This window comes from Puntigrus tetrazona, chromosome 18, assembly GCF_018831695.1.
Source record: "Puntigrus tetrazona isolate hp1 chromosome 18, ASM1883169v1, whole genome shotgun sequence".
Taxonomy (NCBI): domain Eukaryota; kingdom Metazoa; phylum Chordata; class Actinopteri; order Cypriniformes; family Cyprinidae; genus Puntigrus; species Puntigrus tetrazona.
In genome coordinates this window covers 19,369,682-19,390,988 of record NC_056716.1, presented here as the reverse complement: position 1 = coordinate 19,390,988, position 21,307 = coordinate 19,369,682, and the positions used below count along the sequence as shown (strand labels likewise).

The following is a 21,307-nucleotide window of genomic DNA, read 5'->3' as shown; positions in this document are numbered from 1 at the left end:
CTGCTCTCATTCTTTGTCCTACATGAACGAGCTGCAAAGAAAACCACGAGACAAAAGAAAGAGAAAACTGCTGTCTGCTCACACCTAAACATCAGCCCGAACACAATGCTGTCTAACACAATACTTGCAATTGTAACGAAATTTAGGGAGAGATTTTTCACGAGCACGGTATTCAATCCTCTGTCTCCCTCCTACTGTCTCTCTCCTCTTTTAAACCGAGCTCACACATGCATAGACATGACATGTGAACGGCTTCTCACATGGGGAGGTTCGATGTCTATCAGCCCTGACTTATTGCACCTCTGCACTGAAACGGTGGTTTTTATATACAGTAAATGCCACAAAATCTGATTCGTGTAATTAACTCGCGCTGAAGTCATTTGCATTATTAATACTGCGTAATGGGATCTGAAACATTTCAGTTCGCTTCATGATTTAGAGGAAATAGATGTTTGGTAATGGAAAATGCTGAACTTTCAGCAGGTCAACATTCAACAAACTTCAAAACAGAGCAATCCTAAGGATAAGGACGGAGCTGGAGATAATTTCTATTCCATTCGCATGCAAAGTGATTTCAGCACCTTGGACAGCAACCTTCAGCACCGCCACGAGTCATTAGACATTCTCTATTCCCTCGGGCTCTGAAGCCATCTTCACCATTCTGACAATATCTCTCAAAAAAGCTAGCAAATACTTGCCACAGTAATGAAAGGTATCTACATAACTCACGCAGGAATGTGCACGCATACACAGAGACCCTAGAAAGGGCACTTAAGCACCGTTTGAATGACTTTCAGCACGTTTTGTTTGTAATAAATTAAACAGATTCATAGTTGTTCTTGCGGCTAATCTTAAACTGACTGCATACATCCTATAAAAATGATCAAAACACCAGCTCATTAAAAGACACTTAAAAATATATATATATATTTAATTGCTTTTGTATGTAATGCAATGGCATTTAGACATTTTAATGTCTGCGGCTGTAAGTTTCCAAAAACTTTCTGGAGTCACTGTAGAAATAAGACCCAAGTGTAGCATATTTCATATTGATTGAAGGTCTTTAATCAATTGCATTCTATCCGATTCGAAATCTAGTTGAAATTTTTGGCACATTCCATTAGATCTGATTCTACATGCTGAACTGCATGCTTGGCCTGTTTAAATTCAAGTCTTTCTTCCTCCCCCGTTTCCTTTTTAATTTTCCCCCTCAATCCACCTCCTTGGGTTTTGATCATTTTTAGCTAATTAAGCTCTTTGAAAAGCCCAAGAACAAACCATCAAGAGGAGGAAGAAACTAAGTGAAATGCAGATTCGGTGTTGCGTCTCCCAGAATGCATCACAACAAACCCCCACAGCAACAAACAAGCGAAAGACGGCGGAGAAGGCGGCCATGTCGATGGTTCGCCAGGACCAAGTCGCAAACAAAACCAAGATATTGATGTAGGAAATAGCTCAATACTACAAATGAGCTACAGTTTGTTGACATAAGTCAAGTATAGATTACATAAACCCCAACCAACTGATAATTTACCAAGCACAGATCTAACAAGCCGAGATTAACCTCAGGGGGATTACTAAACAGCAAAATGTGGGAAAAACTAGAAAATGAACACATGCACGAGCTGCATGGAAAGAATGTCAATAACGGCATGAAATAAAATCTACAGCACTACATTTTTTAGCAAAAAAACACTGCTCATAATAGCAAAATTGACGTTGGTAGGATATGTAACCCTTCTGGTGTCTTTTAAATTGTATTTTTTTAAAAAAGAACAAAACGTCTCTATTTAGATAATTCATTTTTGAGTTGCCTATTACATTGGCAAGTGCAGTCAAAAAAGAATGCTATAAAATAACAACAAACAAAAAAATGGAGCAGTCAAAAAAAGAACGAGTGTTCTAATTACATATTTTGTCCATTCTTAAAAAAAACATAATTCGTTCAAAAATGAACTCACCGACACCATACATCATTAGCTTCGCTACCCTTTAGCAAAAAATAAAGCAAGATCATTACGTTGAAATATAGAGACAAGGACAACCTAGATGTAATCTAAAGCAAGGTGACATTGTCCCTATGACCATTACCGTCCCTGAGCGGTTCTTCATCACAGTGAAGAGTCCAGGCAGCAGTGTTAGCGATCATCACACAATCTCTGAATGACACCTTCACTTACAAAAGAATCAAAGATGCAGTTAATAGCATTTACATGCACTTTAAGGCACCACAGTAAAAATCATTTATGGATACTTTTGACAAAAAAAATGCACGAAGGTTCTCTGTTTGGACGCAAATGTGAAACAGATTCGCACAACAGGGAGTGCTGTTAAATATAGACCAAGCAAAATTTATTGAAATATTGACAAAACAGGCTGGGGAAATGATGAATGTAGGGAAAAAATATAAATGAAATTCTTGGTGGGTATTGAACAGAGGAATCAGAAGCTACGCTAGTCAGCTGAATGATTAGGAACAAATAAAGAAAGACCGTTCTGCATCCTTGACAACCTCAGGAGAAATAATTATACTTTATAATAGATGGGCTGCATTTGGCTGTTTGTCGTAAGTGGTTATGGATAGAACTGGCAAAGGCAAACAGACATAAAATATTTGGTTTAAAAAATAGCCACTTCGTTGTCAAAGGGGAGTAGAAAATCGGTATTTGTTGGACAGATCACTTTCTATTACGTAATTGTGTCACTCGAGTAATGCATCGACATTAAAATGACCCCCCGACACACACGCACGCACAACACAAGCAGAATTTATATTCGAATTGCACAAATTGCAAGTTGTATGTCGTACCTGAACAAATAAGTGGCGTTTTCCCTCAACTAGTAAAACATCAATTTTGTCCATCCACAGATATGATGCCAGTGTGTCTCTCTTTCTCCCTCTTGTGGACACATGTATAAGTGACATTGCATTAAATATTCATCTCAAATGTTGTGTAATTTAGTAAGCGGTGGACAGGTATAACAACATACCTCACAGAAAGACTCAAATCTAAACCAAGGTCTCCTTTTCTTGTCCAACCCCATCGATGACACATGCATACAGGCGGGAACACCAGACTGTCTCAACCTGACTCTCCTAGCAGCAGCGAGACCTTGATAGGTTAATGTGCATTTTATAATTTTATCATTTGAAGCGCCATACCAATACGTCAAGTCTATTTCTCACAAACAGTATGCATTGGTACCCTTTTTTATTTGATTTAAGACTTTGTATTTTTATTAAGAAGGCTATACCAGACGCATAATCACTATACATTGATTTAACATTACCTTTACAATTAAATCTTTCACTGAAATTACAGAATAAATATATGCACATTTTTAACTTTGTCAAATCTTTGTGAGAGAGAGAGAGAAAACATTAAAAGTGCTTCCTAAAAAGCTGTTAGTGATAGTATCCAGAAGCATTTTTCTTAAGAAAGTGCGTTGAACTCCATAAAATCTTGAAGTGTCATTATATATTCACAAATATTGATCCTCAGGTGCGTCCTTGAGATAGAACTCTGTCTTTTGCGGAATAGAAAATTAAATAGACCACTCAACGGGTAATACGTCGCTGTATCTCTATAGCAGGTGAAGTTTTTGCTCAGTAACCTCCTTCTGCAGTCGAATGCATGCAGCAAACTGCAAATACTCTACAAAGTGTGCCAGGCGCTCCGGAGGTTCAACAACAAATCTGTTCCGTACAAAAATAATGGGTGGTAACATTGCTGGCTACTCTGAAAAAAAGGCACTTCATTGAAAAATCTGAGTATGGCCTTTCCTCCAAAAGCGACTTGGGGGAAATGTGTGTGAGAGTGTGTACGTGTACGTGTGTGAAACATATAATTTTGCCATGCTTCTTTTTTGATAGGTATTCTTTTCTGGGGCGTGGAGAGGGGAGAGTTTGTGTAAGTGAGTTTACTCTTTTTTTGTTTGTTTGTTTCCAATTCAATTAGAATCTATACGATTTCTCCAAGACTTCGAGGTAATCCGGCTTGGTTTGGAGTTTTGCCCTTAACTCGAGGTATTCACTTTGGGTTTGTTCAGGGAATCCTTTCCCCGCAGTGAAAAGTAATGTTTCTTTTAATCTGGCGTCTTGCTGTAAATCAGGGTATTGCATTCCGGGGGGATGTGCGTGTGCAACGTGCATGTCCTTTAATTTGGGAACGGTGCCGTACAGGCAGTCTACAAAACCCACCGTTGGGGTCGGTCTCTGGCTGTCAATCACGGTAGGGCAAAGCACTCCGTTCTCGTGAAAGCTTGCCATGTCACCTGACTGATTGATGGTGACAATGGTGTTGAGCTGGGAACTGGACACAGCCATCGTCCATTCCTTCTCTTTCTCCAGAAGAGTTCGATAATTACTGTTATTTTCCTTGGTTTCTGCGAACTGCTCGCCCTCGATCTCGCCTTCCCGTGGTTTGTAAATTGGATTGTTGCACATTTGAGTTACGGGGTGGGGGATGTAGTCGTAGACGTGACCGGGTGGCTTCTCGGGCGAGGCGGTCTGCCTCTCTTCAAAGATCTTGCACTGCATTTGAATGCCCGTGAGGTCCACCTCCTGACGCTTCCTGAAGGGAAGTTTTTTTCGCCTCCGCAGGACGAAGGCGAAGAGACCGGCGGCCACAAACACAGACGAGATGAAGAGAATCAGCAGGCTGAGAATCAGCACGGAGAGCGGCACGGCTCCCGTCGCTGGCGCTTGTCCTAACTCAGAGCCGCTGGTGGCCGTCATGTCATTAGGCAGGACCGGAGAAGAAGAGGTGAATTTCAACTCGGGGCAGATGACCTCAGCCTCCAGGGTGCGCAGATCCTTGCCAAGAGCGAAGTCCGGGGTCTTGCAGGTCACTTCCCCCACAACAATGACGGAGCTGAGCTTCTCGATCCACTGCTTGAGCGGGATGATGTCGCAGGAGCAGTCCCACGGATTCTGGTGAAGGTCAATTTGAACGATGGAGTGGAGATGCTCCAGGACTCCGCTCACGGGAAGGTACAGAAAGTAGTTGTTGCGCAGGTTGAGTCTAGCCAGGGAGGTGCCGGCAAAAGCATCCAAGGGCAGGGTGCGCAGCAGGTTGTCATTGAGAAAAACCAACTGCAGGTTTGGCATTAGGCTGAAGGCGGCCGGTTGGATCTCTCGAATGACGTTGTACTCGAAATAGAGGTAACTGAGCGCCTGCAGACCGCGAAACATGCCTGGAGTGAGCCTTTCGATGTCGTTGCCATTCAAGTATAAGCTTTTCAAATTAGGTAGGTTCATAAAGGCGCCTTCTTGAACATACGATATCCGATTGTTACCCAAGTGCAGTAAATCCAAGCTGGAGAAGTTCCAAAAATCCGACCTGTAAATTTTCTGAATCAAATTCCCACTTAGATAGAGTTTCTTGGCGTTGAGTGGTCGCGGCAGCAGCTCAGAAATGTTGTGGAAACCTTTCTCTTTACAATTGACAGTGAGGCCCAAGTCATTGATGTGTAAATTGCACATGCACCCTGTCGGGCAAATGATTGGTATAGGGGGTCTGGTCTGGTAGGCAGCCATTGGAGGCTGATTCAGCCCTGGGTAAATGCTACGAGGAGTGGGTGGTGTTTTTGTGGGTCTCGGCCGCTTAGTCGGCTTTACGTGTCTCTCTCTGTACTCTACCGAGGAGGCTGTGTTATGAAAAGATGACAACATAGACGAAGGCTTGGTGGGCCAGACATTTTCGTTATTAAACGGTAATCTGGGAATGCCGTGTTTGGCCTCCAGTTCTGCTTCAGAGAGCAATGGACAAAGTTCGCTTCTCTTGATCTCACGGAGGTCCTTACCGTGTAAATGAAAAGGGTATTCACACGTTATGTCGCCCACCAGTGCCGTGTAGGGGATGCGCTCCAGCCAGGTTTTGAGCTGCACAATGTCACACACACAGTTCCATGGATTTTCCTCTAGCTGGATCTCCATCAAGCTGCGACCGATGTATTCCAACGTCCCTTTATAGGGTAGAATTCTTAAGCGGTTGCCACGTAAGTCAAGGTGCGTGAGAGATACGGACCTGAATAATAAATTGGGTAGCACGGGTATCAAATTGTCGTTCAAAATAAGTACTCTGAGTTTGTGCAGATTCCGAAACGCCCCGCTCTCTATTCTCTTGATGACGTTGTAATCCGCCTGAAGATACTCGAGGCTCTCCAGCCCCATAAAAGTGTCATTCCTGAACACCTCCAGTTTGTTTTCATGCAGAAACAGCTTTTTCAAGATGCTCAGGCCATTGAAAGCGCCCACATGTATGTCCTGTAGCGCATTATTCCCCAGATTGAGTGACACAGCATTGTTAAGGTGCAAAAAGCTGTTAAAATACAGCTTGCGCATGGAGTTCTTTGCCAGATTGAGTTTAAAGGGTCTCGTCCACGTCTGGGAGATCTGGCTGACATTTGTAAATCCTTTGCTGTCGCAGTGGACGTGGAAAATGCCCTCCTTGACTTCACAGTAGCAAGGGTCAAAGCAAGGCTCATCTATTTCTTCCGACTCGTCCAACAGAGGGATCGGCGTAGTCCATCCTAAAGCTATTGTGCTTAGCAGGGTAAACCACAGCATCCTTCCGCCGAGTCCTGATGAAGTTAAGGCTGAGAGCCACTTCACAGCACTGCAACAAAACACAGAAAAAAGAGAGCGTGTCAGATGAGAAGGCTCAGACAGCGAGTGACAGTTGCAATGCTTTGAGCGTTTCACACAATAAACCACACAACAAACACCTCCTCCTTCCACATCATGACATGTTTACGATAGAGATCATGCATTATTATGGCTTTGACATCTTTCACTCGATGATAGCTCGCACTACACCCAAAAAACAGGACTCAAGGGCACAAGCATCAGCGTGTTTTAACCACATAGGAAACAAAGCACATCTAAACTGTTTAATGCACATCACCATTAGAACCCGCCTATTTTGCATCTCGCTACATCTGTCACACACATACAAACACAGGACAAGAGACGTTACTTTTGCCAATTCTAAACGATCGCGCCTTTCCGCGTTCACGCAAATCTCGAAAAGAAGATCAAGATCAATACAAATAAATGCATGCTCAAATCGAATCGATCGTCGCATCCACTTAACATTTCAAAAAAACAATGACAGGTGCATCCCAAGACGCCAAAACGCCAATTAGACCTTTAATGCGTAACGGAGGTTATTTGCTTTCCACAGTCTGAACGCACTTAATTAGCGCAGATGTTATCAGCAGATCAGTGGAGAAACTCAGAGCCAAATGCTGCTGAGTGTGCCACACTCTGCGGATCTCTTGGATTTCGAAAAGGGGGGGAAAAAAGGACCGAAAGCCCTCGAAAGATCCTTGTTTTCCGTCCAGAAAAGACTGAAATTTTCCATGAATAGCGCACTTTGTATTTTCCTCCCACCCTTCTCTGGTGTCCTGGCTTTAGCGATCAATTCCGACGTCTTTCCATTCCCGAGCGGTAAAGTAGCGGATACCTACTCGGTTTTAGTGGTGTCCAACTTTACATCTCCAGGGTTTGGAGACGGGTGGTCCCAGGTTGCCTCCGATGCTTGGCTACAAAGAAAAAAAAAAAAAGAGAGCAAGCGTTGGAATGAAACGCTTTTTAAAAATCCGTATTTTACGCACAAATAACAATAAAAAATATCAGCGTTCAACTCAACGTTTGACTTACGTTATTTTTGACTAAAAACGCGTTTGCTAAAACACGCTTAAAACTGGGTGACGGCACAGCAGTCTGCGCAGTTACATCAGAAACAAATCAATGCATCATTTGATTAAATACAGAGATTATTCTGTGGATCGCTCGTGTCATTCTCCCATCTCCAAAAAGTCTGTGAACATCTGAAATGCTCAAAATTCACCTTTTTTTTCACCGGAGCATCCGAAATAAGACGAGTTTAAATATTTCCCGTGCTTTTCCCCTATCTCTCTTCCTCTCTTTCGGTCTCTCTCTCTCTCTCTCTCTCCCTCTACAAGACCAAGAAGAGAGAAGATGAAGACGTGATTTGAATGAAATCTCCTTTTTTCTATAAAGGTTTGTTTATGATGCCGGTTCGTTCAGTTGTGGAGCTCAGTTCCGCTTCGTGCGGTTCTGTTCGGTTCGTCCCGCTGCTGCGCTGCTCGCGTCTCTCATCGTGCCGGAGAAAAGCTTCGGATCGTCACGGAAATGAGCTTTAAGAAAAGCGAGCGGGGAGGGAGAGGGCAGAGATTGGAGAGACGGCGTTGGCGGAGAGGGTTGGGATGGAGGAGGCACGAGCTGTTGAGCGCGCTGAGTGCCGCACCGGGAGCGCGCGCACATCCGTGCTCTTCTCTCTCTCTCTCTCTCTCTCTCTCTCTTCATCAGCGATGTAACGTTATGTTATAGGGCGATCTCATCTCCGATTTGTGTTCAGAGATAAATGTCACAGGTTATTTAACTCTGAGCCTCACCGGTGAACTCTTCCGAGGCTTTGAATGTCCCATTCAGTTCCGCTGCGCAGCTTTTTATATATATATATATATATATATATATATATATATATATATATATATATATATATATATATATATATATATATATATATCTTTCTATCCTTGGAAAATGTCACTTCGTTCGTTGAAATGCGAGTCCGCGGTTCCTCGGCTTAACGCGGCGAAATCACAAACGAAACAATCTAATAAGTCTATTTACTTTTCCTCTGTATAAATTTAGTTTGGTTTTATCTGCAGCGAAGACGGCTGAGGAGAATTCTACCGCGCGCGCTTCCCGCGCCTTGTCTTCCCGCGCTCTGCCTGCAGCGGGCAATCTAGCTCTGCGCGTGGGCAGGGTCGACGACAGGATACCTTTATTCTGCAAATTTACATGGAAATGAGGGAGAGGTTAAGGGTAACACTCTGTAATATGATTTATTAATGGCATAAAAAACATTATTGCTTTAAATAATGATAAAGAGATCGTTAATATAGATCCGAACTGATATGGAATTTAACTTTGATTTACAGGGAAGACCGGGGCTAGCCTTTGGACTTTTACTGTGAATGTTTTAAATAATTAGTTTTTTTTTTTTTAAATTAAATAAAATAAAAAAATCAGGTTCTATATGTACATATTTTAAATCGTAGTCTTAAGCTACCAAAAAAAGAAAACAAACAAGCAAAATATATTTGACTAAACACACTTTTTGCTGTAATAATACTATTATTATTAATAATTATGTAAAAACATAGACTTTAAAACATAAAAAAGTGATAACTTGCCCAATAAAACATGACAGCTTGCCCCAACTGATATGTATATACTCGGACAACTGTGACAACTTTCCTTTAAAACTAGCCCTTGTCTCACATGTTTCTGTTTTAATAAACTACTTGGACCACAGATCTATTAATATTTGACAGATAACGTTTCAGCTGTTTAATTAAAGTTGGTATGAAGTGTTTAGGGCGTATGCTATGTTTAAATACATTTACGCAAGATTTCATAATAAGATTTGAGTTTCTGTAAACCGAGTCATGTTTAATTGGATCGCTCAAGGGCGATGAATGTTGAGGGTTATGATGATGTTTGCAGCTATAACTATCATCACTATCATTTTGGTTATTACAGATCGGATCAAATCTGTGATGCTAATCAAAATGGGGTTTTTATGATACAGACATAACTCTTTGACATTGTTTTTGTTCTCTCTCTCACCCATGTCTGTTCTTCTCAATAGATAACTTACTCAAATGGGTATCACCGAATCCTTTAAACAGATACAAGATGCAAAGAACACCTTTATATCTTATATAAATGAATTTAATTTATATTATGGAATTTGACTTGGCTGCGATATAAAGTTAAATCCAGCACACAGCCGTTGTATTGTAATAAATTACAGTTTTTCCATCTCTTCTCATTAATATAGAGGTAGATCTACACACGGGCTACTGATTAATCAGGATTATTACTTTAAAATCATCTTGTGTAATCTGTTCCATAATATAATATATGAATTAGAATGCAATAATATGAAATGGACTGTAAAAAGATTAAAGATTAAAACATCGGTCACTTACAAAAATGCATGGCTACCAATGATAATTTTTATATAGCACAGATCGCAATTATTATTATTGTGTCATTTTTATGTAGTAAAAACAAAAATGATCTCTTTCTCTCTCTACAAATAAACATAAGGCACACTTGGATCCTAGTGTTGCTTATATTTGTCATTTTTGTTTTATTTTTAATAGACAATTCAACAATTGTTAAAGTAATGGTGTGATATGATTAATCATGTCAGAATGTAGCCAAGAAATCATTTACGGTCCTAAGTATTGATATAAAACAAGGAGTGTTGATGTATTTTTAAATACTTGTATGGACAAGCTAAATGAAGTATATGGCTGCTAGAATTATGGAAAAAATTGTTCCACGAATATTGGTTTAACACGTAAAGGCTTTATTTTCTGCTTGTTTAGTGGTTGAGTTTGCTTATTATGAACATACAGGAGAATTGGCGTCTTTTGAAGATTTTTGTGTTGTTTAGAATTTTTCATTTTGGATTTTTTATATTATACCTACTCTTAGACTCAATATTATTGCCCTAAAAGTATATTAAGCACCCAAATGATACATTTTAGTACCTTTTAAAAAGATTCCACCCCAGTAACAGTTTTGTTTTTAAGAGCATAATGTATTTTTTCTAAGCTGGTGGTGGAAAAATACACTTAAAAATCTTAACCGCCATTATTTGAAAAATGACATTTCTTTCTTTTATTGGACTGGATGTGAATTGAAATGCAGCGCACTCTCGTTAAAGACGAGCGAACTAGTGAGTGAAGATTTAAGACTAAGCCATTGGTAACTAAAAGGACCCCGAAACCCGAGGGTCAGCGGGAACGTTTGTGTTCTGTGCTCACCTTTCACAATGCACTGACGCATGCAACATAAAGCCCCACCTAGAGGCCTTTTCTGATTGGCTGGTTAGTATCAGTCATGACGGCACAAGGTGGATTAACGTCTGCAAGAGAAAGAAGAGGAGAGAGAGAATGAAGGGGTGAGTGAAGAGAAGGTTTAAGAGCCGCATCTGGGTTGGTGTGCAGCAGTGTGTAAAACTACCAGTCAATCATCTTGTCTTGTGTGAAAGCCATCTTTCATTTCTGCCTCTGCCAGTCACTCCTAAATCCCTTTATTCCTTTTTTGTTCTGCTGTTTTTCTCTTTCGTAAATCCCAGTGTACTGAAGCCAGTTCATAACATGTGTTGTTATTTTCCTCCTGCTTAATTTGCATTATTTTTTCATCAGTATGCAATTCTCTAGTCACAATTTGCCATTTCTAATCGCTTCTGATGTCACTTTTTTGTTTTTAATTAATGCTGAAACATGCGTGTCGTAATATGGGCAAATGCAAATTCCCACATACACTTGTGACAGCTTTGCTCTCGGTAATGCTGCTGTCAAAATTAGAGTCCGCGCATTTTCCCTTAGCACAGAGATAAATGAAAATAAAATGAACAGCCATTCAAACCATTCACTAACCAAAACAAAAATGTAATTTTATATAATTAATTAATTCATTTTATATGATATTATATTTTATATTCATTGAAAAAAACATACAAATAAAAATATACAATTTTTTTATTATCTTGAATTCGTAGTATAGCATAAAAAAAAAAAAAAAAAAATATATATATATATATATATATATATATATATATATATATATATATATATATATATATATATATTCATTTAATAAGTTATGCTACAGAATTCAAAATAATAATAAAAAAATACAAATTAAAAATGAAATGAACTGGCCTTTTTTAACCAAACTTTACATAAAGATGTTTGTCAATTGTTATTTTATATACCATTTTTCTTAAGAAAATGTGAGTTTTCTCATTATGTACAATTTATCTGTCAACTGAATCTAATTTGCACATTAATATCTTTTGAGTGCAACATGTAATGAAAAAAGAAGCGTAATAATGGGAGTAATAATTGACAACTGAGCTTTTCATAATAATATATAATATTTAATAGAACATTGAAATATAATTTATTTCCCTCTTAATTTGTTGTCTTCCAGAATGCATAATAAACATGCTTTTAGTCCCAGTGTCCTCATATGAGGGCCTGTATGAAATCAACGTCCTGTTTCATAACTGAAAGTCTAATTCTGATTTGTAACATTTTCCTGAGATGTCGATTTATGATACACAGTTTAAAAAATATACAGACGCAAATGATAATTACAAAATATTAGCATATTTCCATAGGAGTGAATATCAGACCTTTTTAAAGACAACATCCAGTCATTTAGTATCGACTTAAATCTGTTCCATATAGTATTTATATAAAAATTTAATGTCCTCATATGCAGGGTCTCGGGAAGGTCTCTTGAAGACATTGCCACAGCTTTTGATTTAGTCCGTATCAGATAGTTCTGTCTCTTCACGTCATTCCAGACAGACTGGATGATGACGAGATCAGTCTCCGTGAGGAGAAAAGAGTCTCAATGGATTATTACATTTAATCTCAAAATGAATGTTTGGAAATGTAAACCTGCTGACACACTAGAGCAAAAATCGAGGTATTTATATACAATAATGGCACCCACGTCATTCACAATGCATCACAGCAGTGGAAGTAATGTGTTTTTTACATTGAAATGTCTTTACACCATTAAACAATAAATGTTCAAGGTGTCCTTTGGCCTGAAACAACATTTCTTTTGTGTGCTTCTGTCATGGTTCATCAGCCACCCTGGAATCTCTCGGTCCTGAAAACAAAAATATGGCAATGTCAATCACATACAAACTCATCTTCCATCACTAAAGTACTTGACATGTCCAGCCTAAATGCAGCAACCATTACTCACAGTGACAGCAAAGTGACTTGACATTGTAAAGGTTATTTAAAGATATCGCGCTTTGATGAAATTGAAACTCTTATTTCTCTATGTATGTTGGATCTCTAAAAGTCAGTTTGTGTCAACATTCCCTTTATTTCTAAAGAAACGGTGACGCTGGTGCATTTTGTAACCTTTCACCCGACTAAGTACAATCGTGGTCGACATGGAGTCGATAGGTCTGCTGAGTTTGGGCAGGTGTCATGTTGTGCTTCGGCTCTCTTTGATGAACAGTATCAGGTCGGGGACGCACATGAATCTATGGACAAAAAGCGGCCAAAAATAACACCCGGAGCATGAGGCAGATGGTGGAGCCAACTTTTCTGTTGCAGGAAGCCCGGGCTCAGTCTGTGCCACAACTACGAGCATGCAGTACTTGTGCCAAAGAGACACGAAAGACCACCAGGATTACTATATATAGAGTAAACTCCTTTCAGATACGCAGTACTGATCAGTTTCGTTTTTGCCTTTATGTTGGTTATGGGGTTTGTTAAAAAAAAAAAAAAAAAAAAAAAAAAAAAAATATATATATATATATATAAATATATATATATGCTAGTTTTTCTGTGCATCATTTTCGGCATAATTTCTCCAGTCCTCCATGATCCTCCAGAAATCATTCTAATATGATGATTTACACAATCATTTATTATTATCAGCGTTAAGTCAATAGCTCTGAGACGCGTTCTTTGATGAATGGAAAGTTCAAAAGAACAGCATTTATTTGAAATATAACTAAAAAAATTTATTTACTGCCACTTGATCAGTTTAAAACATCCTTGCCGAATAAAAGTATTCCTTTCTTTTCGATTACACTTCTGACCTTAAACGTCTAAATGGTAGTTTAGTTTCACTTATGATTTGAATTCTGACTCTTGAATAAAACTTCTAAAAGAGACCATGAGTTAAGCCTGTAGTACAAAGGAGTCGTGAACTGGAACCATTTTAGTTTGAGTATGCCATTATATTGCTTGTCTGTGTGCGTGTGTGTGTGTGTGTGTGTGTGTGTGTGTGTTTCCAAATACATCTCAGTTTAGGGACCGATTCTCACAATTTACTAATAGCTTTATTAGCTTGCATGTTACTAGCATATTGTCTGTTTACTACCTGAACGTACAACAAGCACCTTACTTGCTATTAATAAGCAGATTTATCGAGGGAAAACTTTTATGGTTATAGTAAATATGCGTTCCCTCATCTAAAGTTGTTGCTTCATTCTACACTACTGTTTCTCAGCCTTCTTTCACTCCATCTGCCCTTGTCATCATATCCTTCATTTTTGACTGGTGCCCAAAATTACCACCTTGTTCATTATTACCTCTCTTTGAAAGTGAGATTACACAGTATTTGCCAGAAGCTGGAATAACACCCTGCTTGCTTGGCTGGCTCTACCGTGTTCCAGATCTTTTGCTGAGGTTTCTCCAAGGCTGACCCAGAACATCAAACGCACTCCAAAAATATCAAGCATGACGGGGCTTTTTTTAAATTCTCTTTGATTTGATGTTTTAGCGTGGAGCCGGCTTTCTTCCCAGTCTCTGGGTCAAACAACCCTGCTCTTCTTCTTCAGTGGGGTCGCAAGACATTATCCAGAGGATTTTCTGGAAGCTAGCAGGATGGCGACCCAAATCTCAAAAGATAGCTGATGACGGCAACAATAAGACATCCTGGGAATTTCCCAGGCAGTTTTAATACTGTTTAAAAATGATTTAAACAGTATCAAACAGCCACCCACTTTGAAGTGTTTTAAGGGATCTTTATGATATTTAGGTTATTATAGTGTTCTTTTAGCACTACTGTAGTTGTTACAAGGAGGTCTACTGTACCGCCTCCTCCACACCGCCAGAGGGATCGGTCAACTGAATATCAAACATTCCTTACCAAACTCCATTTCCCATCATGCAGCATTCTTGGGACTGATTATGAGCACACCTTCACCTCATTTACATTCTGAGCATATATTATATGTTTGATTTACTATTTTGATTTTGATTTGTTTCGGTGGTTTTCCTGATTATTTGCCGCCTGATACTTGACTTTGATTCTGCTCAGCCTTCTACATCCTGTTTGCCTGTCTATTCTCATTAAAACTGAAAATGGATCCAAACCTCATCGTCCCCCGACGTGTCGCAACGGTATTCATATTTCCTTATTTTCATTCTCATTATTCATATTGCCTCTTTCATTCATGCATGGCTCATTCGTTCATTTCCAATTTTATTTTATTGATTTCAGTTTTTATTTTAGTATTAGCCCGGTTCTGTCAACACTGCACTGACTCCCTATTAAACAGGATATTGCTGTTTATTATTGTTATCCCATTATAGTCCACCATACCCGTTATGTTCTCAAAACTCTGGCCATCTGGTAATACATAGAATATCAAAATCGACAGCTGCAGATCCTTCTCCTATTTAACAGACAAACTCTGGAACAATCTCCCTAACAATGTTAGGGAGGCAGACACACTCTTGTCAGTTTAAATCTAGATTAAAGACACATCTCTTTAACCTGGCTCTTTAACATAGCAGACCAATAGGCTTCTGTTACTCAAATCAATTAAAGGATAATATTTAATATGTAATATAACGTTACATTGTAAAAAGAATGGAATCTATGCTAATAGTAGTATGTTTTCTTATTTTGTTTCTCAGTCTGTATCTAGATCAGAGAGTGGATCAGCACCAAGAGATGTCTACAGCCCTGATTGTCCTGATTGTGACACATTAATGCACCTAAAACCAAAATACATAATGCTATTTTGGGAAATTACCATTGATTACTATTACTAATACTGTCTCCTCTTTGAAAACTAAATAATGTTTAGCATGGGACAGCTGTCAATCTCCCAAACTGGAGAAAGAAATCAGCTCTGTCTGTTTTATTTTCCCCCTCAAAAAGCAGTTTGCTATGGCCTAAAACTGTCCCATTTTGCAAGCATAATATCTCAGAGGTATACTAATTTACTCCGAATATGAAGAGCTAGTAAAAAAAAATTGGAGAGAGAGACGGAGAGAGAAATCCTGCAGAGGAACTACTAATAGGCTGAAATTTAGCATAGTAAGCTAAAACGTTAACAGCCCCATCACCCTCGATGCCCACACCTGTATAAACACCTTTTCTTCTCTGACAACGTGAGACTGCAAGAGAACTAGGACACAATTAATCAGACCCATATGGGTGAGAAGAATTAGACTGCAAGAATGCATTTATATCACATCATGACCAATAGCTGATAGCTCTGCAGCCATTAACTAGCTTTTTTTAAGATCTTTAGATCTTTTATTCACTCTATCGTGACATATACTAAAATGAATCACTGTTCAGGGGCACCATGCAATACATGTCACGTATTATGCGGATCCCGGTTATCTCTATTAATCTCCTTCACTTCCTGTGACCAACAGCTTTATGGGTAATGCAGTTTCACATACAAACGGTAACGTCAATCATTGCTCGGATGCCTCCTTCAGTTCTTCAAGGAGTTTTAATGGCATGCCAGTGTAAATTCCTAAACTCGAAGGGAATATAAAAGAAATTTTGAGGTCTTAGTCACATCTGACTAAGCACAAACATGGGTCAGGATTTTGTTGAAGGTATGAGCAATAGCAAACAGCACTCAAAACAAGCCCTTGCTTTTGCTATTCGCAGATTTTAAACCGCTCTTCAAACACAGGAACAGGGCTGGCCTACATTACAGCTCCTCTGTTTGGCTTGCCCTGTCTTTGGGCCACAGCTGAGTAATTAGGCCATGGCGGTGTTGACGCAGTCTGTGGTGACCCCGTAAAATGATCAACACGTTCTGTATTGCTCTCAGAAGGACAAACAGGAAGTGAGAGAAGGATAAGAGGAAGCAAACAAGGACGATGTAGACAGGAAAGGATGGAAGTGACTGAAGTTTAGGGTCAGTATAAATTTTATATGTGTTTTTAATATCAGCGAGGGGCTATTAAAGTTCTTAATAATTCGTTTTTATTTTCAAACTTTTGTTTAAGTAATATTTTGCATGGGTCTTTTTTGATTAGGTTAGGTTTAGGAAATTTGAATGAAAGAGCATCCATCTCTATTGTGTGATGGATGGGTTTTTGGTTACTTGCCGCAGTTGCCTCTGGCTCGATTAGTTAGGGACACTTAATTTCTAGCGACTATCACAGCGGACTACACAGACCGTCTCTGCATTTAATAAAAATTAAGCGCTTAATCTTGTCATTATACATTTCTATCACTCTCTTTTCCTATTTGATACTTTTCAGTGCTTTGACACAATCTGTATTGTTAAAAGCACTATAGAAATAAAAGTGATTAATTTGATTGATTGATAAGGTGCATCTTAGAGATGCGCTATACATAAGGCATTTATAAAAATGTAATGACAGATGTTATGTAAAAAATCAATAACCATTTCTGGACTATGGGGGCGGAATTATTTTATACGCACATTACATTCTGCGTCAAATGATTGCACTCGGTGAGCTACTGCCGCTTTTCACTGCAACACAACTCAGAATAAACATTTTGATAAGAGACCATATTGTGACGTTTTGGTTGAAAATTTTAGTACAAGTGCAACAAGAGAAGCGATTTATGACTTTCCTATCCATTTTCCTAGAAAATTTTTATTTATTTAAATTTTGGTCATGGCGCAATTCATCGAGAAAGTGTCATTAAAGACATTCATAATGCAACAAAATGTATTGATATTTGATATTTATTGATTTCGGAATAAATATAGTTTTTTCTAAGACACCAACCCCCACAAAAAACTAAATAAAAATATTAACAAAAATATTAAGGAGCACAACTAACGTTAACACTTACAAGAATATGATTTTTTATTATACACACAAATCAGCATATAATAATAATAATTATACACATTATTACTGCATTTTTGATCATAAAGTAAGCATAAAACAATTAAAAATTTTGACCACTGATTAATAACATCAAATGTAAAACTATAGTAATATACACTTGTGAATTAGTGTCTATATCCTAAAGATTTTGGCAAGAAAAAAGATTTCAATTTTTCATATTAAGCGTTTCATGTGAAAAAGGTTTGACACACTTCTGGCCAGAGACATTTTGACCTGTCGTCCCACCAGAGGTCAACCAGAAACTGCGTGGACATGTTAATTATCACAATTATCTTCCTCGACTCATCTGGCTGCCTAAAGGCCAAACATCAAGACAGAAAATTCACCCCACAACCACAGGACAAATATGAGGCGATTGCATAGTGACGGTGAAGAATTATCACTGAAAAAAAAAAAAAAACTGTATAGTAATTACTGTAATTCATGATAATTGCTCCAATTAAAATGTAATATGAAGTGAAGAGTTAATGATGTGCCAAACGTCAGAGGTGAAACACTGAACAGGACGTCTCAAATTAGCATATTCAAGCATTTCTTAAACCTAAATGTAGTAGGTAAAACTGTGCTGAATAACTTATATCGACCTTCCTTTCGTGAACTAATCCTTCAAATTGAACTATTTTAGTCAATAATGGAAGCAGAACGTAGATTAAGATTGAGAGAACTCTGCATCTTGTCTTTTTTTTTTCTTCCCCATAACACTGTGACAAATGAGAGGAAATTTTCTTTAAATTAGTATTGTACGATTGCGAGAATTGCCACCTCATGGGAGGGGTGCAAAACACTTGGTGTTAGTGCAAATGAGTTTGAAATGACGGCAATTACGGTAATGACGACAGTAACACAGATGACAGAGAATATGATTGTTTATTGAAGTACCACAATTTGTCTGTAAATCAAGTCTTTTTCTTTTGGATGAGGCCATCTGCTTTCTATTAGGATGAACATTGCATCCGAGAACTGCTAGTTCGTATTTTCAAGTTTGGTTAAAAATAGATTAAAACGGCTTTCGAATGAATTACACGAAAGACCGATTAGTTATTTTATTTTATTTCAAATATATTTAAGATATTATTCTGTTTTGGTTAATTAAAAAAAAAGTGCACTCACTCTCAGGCCGACCAACGGATGAGTTTGTTTCTTCACTGGAACAGATTTGGAGAAATGTAGTATTTTATCACTTGCTCACGCTGCAGTGAATGGGTGCCGTCAGAATGACAGTCCAAACATCCGATAAAAACATTACAGCAGTACTCAAGCAATCCACAGCACTCCAGTCCATCAATTAAAGTCTTATAAAAAAGCTATGCGTTTTTGAGAATGAAACCGATCATTAAAATGCTTCAAATCAATGCTAAAATATCCTAGCATTGCTTTCTCCAGGGAAAAGTCATCTCGTCTGAATAAATAGGGAAATATGCACAGATCCAGCAGCATTTACAAGCACAATCGGTCTAAGGCGAATTTTGATGTGAGAGGACAACAGAGAAGCAATAGTTTAAATAAAAAAAAACACTTGATAGATTTGTTTCAGCTTTTTCATAAAATGTTAACTGATGTACTGGAGTGGCTGTTTGGACTCTCGTTCTGACGGCACCCATTCACAATTGGTGAGCAAGTGCTGGAATGCAAACACACTCATCTACATCTCTGCCGGTCTGACAAGGAGTAAATATTTCAGTTATTTTTAATAAGTTGTGTGAACTATCCCTTTAAAGACCCCTCCATTCTGTTGCGTTCCAGATCAAATCTCTGAATGCGAGAGCGCATCGTGTGTGAGTTTTGATTGCACATGCTCCGTCTGTCAACTCGACACCTGCATGCACACCTTCCATTTTGAGTGTCATCACACAAGAGGATTTGTTGACACCGAACGCAGTGAGATGGAGAACTGAAGGGCCTCTATTTTTGTCTTTGTGCTTCCCGCCCCAAAATACTACCTTGTCGTTCTACCTCCAGCTCTTAATACCTGCCGTGTTCAATATGCTGTTTTCCTTTTTTTTTTTTTTTTTAGTGTGCACGCAACTGACTGACACAATAAGGTGTTTCAGGCCTGGGACAATAAATGGGTTTGATACAGCTGAAGTGGATCTTGATCTTATGCATTTTTAGGCACTTCTGTGTGTAAATGTATTTTATGGTTTTACAAACAAATCCCGCGGATATTCAGCTCAGCTGAACCCATTTTCACACTATTACACAGCTGCAGAGCAGGTCTGTTGAGGTTCCACCTTCACCACGATCCCTTAAAGCAGCGGTTCTCAAACTGTGAGGCGCGTGGGAGACTTTCTTAGTTTTAAAATCTCATTTGCTTTCTCACGTTTAAATCTCACGAACTCTCTGCGCAGTTCTTCGCACAGGTGTCATGTGCACTTTGTTTAAACGAAGGCGTATCGTTGATGCACAAGATTCGATTGACAGAAGGGAAGATTACCAGTGAATAATGACTTAGATTCGGTCTCTCACTCACACCGATCTATTAAACGGCATCAGAAGACTCAGAAGAGCACGAGTTGGATGAACTCCTTTTATGAAACTTTTATGTGCTTTCTGGAGCTTGACAGTTTCAATCCTCTCATCCATCTTTTTCATATTCCACGGGATTTGGGAATTCAGACAGCGAAAACTGAAAACACATATGCGGCATTGTTGGTGTTTATATTTTCGATAAAGCTGTTTTCTGGGATTCAACACAAAGGGACGAAAACCAAAAGTATGTGACAAAGCAGGGCATGACTGAAACAAATCTTAGAAACACTGCTTTAACTCTAACTGCTTCAACTATCTCATATAGAGATACATAATCTATATAGCCAATACGATTTTTGCATTCTGGGTCAAACCAGGCCTGAAGACTCTGGTTATAAACTGCAATTTTTGTAAAATAAAACCAACCCTATCGTATCTGATCAGCAACTTCTGTGAATTAAAAAATATATACAATATATATGCCTTTACTCTGATTTGATTAATACATTTTTGATTTTAAAAGAAGAAAAAAGAAAAAACTATGATGTAAAATATTTTAAAAAATAAAAAATAAATAAATAATATAGCATTGTATGGATAAAATCTGAGAATTTCAGTATTATGGAATTAAAGGAATTTAATTAACTAAATTTAATAAAAGCTTACTTTCATGATTGCTCAAAAAATCTAATTTATGAAATGTACATTTTATTACCAAATATAGTTTATATACCAAATCCAACCTAAACCTACCGATAGTGTTAACAAATGTACAACTGATGTACCAAAATAAATGAGAAAACACATGATATGATGTTTTCTTGATGTTAAATCATGTATTATCATTCAGAAACACCTTCTAAGCCAGAAAAAAGTGCAACACTACTGTCCTTCAGACCAACAACATGACGACCAATGATGTGAATTACAAAATCAAGCTTTAATAACCAATGCAGAAATCATACAATCCAACCTACTGAAACCTCAAACAAACAAATTGAAATCAGCAGATATTTAATAGATAAACTGGCAAAAAACAACATCTTTAGCGAATGTAGTAAAACACACACTCATCGCTCTACATCATAAC

General features: G+C 38.3%; 1 protein-coding gene across 3 annotated transcripts; it reads right to left on the bottom strand.

Annotated features, from left to right (window-relative positions):
- Positions 1-2,325: 2,325 nt before the first annotated feature.
- slitrk3a (SLIT and NTRK-like family, member 3a) lies at positions 2,326-10,954 on the bottom strand. Of its 3 annotated transcripts, XM_043216914.1 has the most exons (4): positions 7,857-8,440; positions 7,667-7,729; positions 7,474-7,548; positions 2,326-6,620 (listed from the first exon to the last, which is right to left on the bottom strand). In XM_043216914.1, exon 4 carries the CDS (start codon positions 6,569-6,571, stop codon positions 3,956-3,958), a length of 2,616 nt encoding a protein of 871 aa, XP_043072849.1. In that variant the 5' UTR covers positions 6,572-6,620; positions 7,474-7,548; positions 7,667-7,729; positions 7,857-8,440; the 3' UTR covers positions 2,326-3,955. The 3 variants fall into 3 exon arrangements, with proteins under 3 accessions (XP_043072849.1, XP_043072848.1, XP_043072850.1); XM_043216913.1 differs by lacking the exons at positions 7,667-7,729; positions 7,857-8,440 and adding an exon at positions 10,879-10,954; XM_043216915.1 differs by lacking the exon at positions 7,667-7,729 and having other exon boundaries at positions 7,474-7,550; positions 7,858-8,051.
- Between the last annotated feature and the right edge of the window lie 10,353 nt (positions 10,955-21,307).

Bases quoted from the DNA above. Each gene is read 5' to 3' on its own strand.
- slitrk3a (XM_043216913.1), bottom strand. From the start codon at position 10,907: ATGTTGCATGCGTCAGTGCATTGTGAAAG. The intron at 7,549-10,878 runs GTGAGCACAGAA...TTTTCTTTGTAG, and splicing joins GCGTCAGTGCATTGTGAAAG to CCAAGCATCGGAGGCAACCT. The intron at 6,621-7,473 runs GTAGGTATCCGC...GTTTTGTTGCAG, and splicing joins TTGGACACCACTAAAACCGA to TGCTGTGAAGTGGCTCTCAG.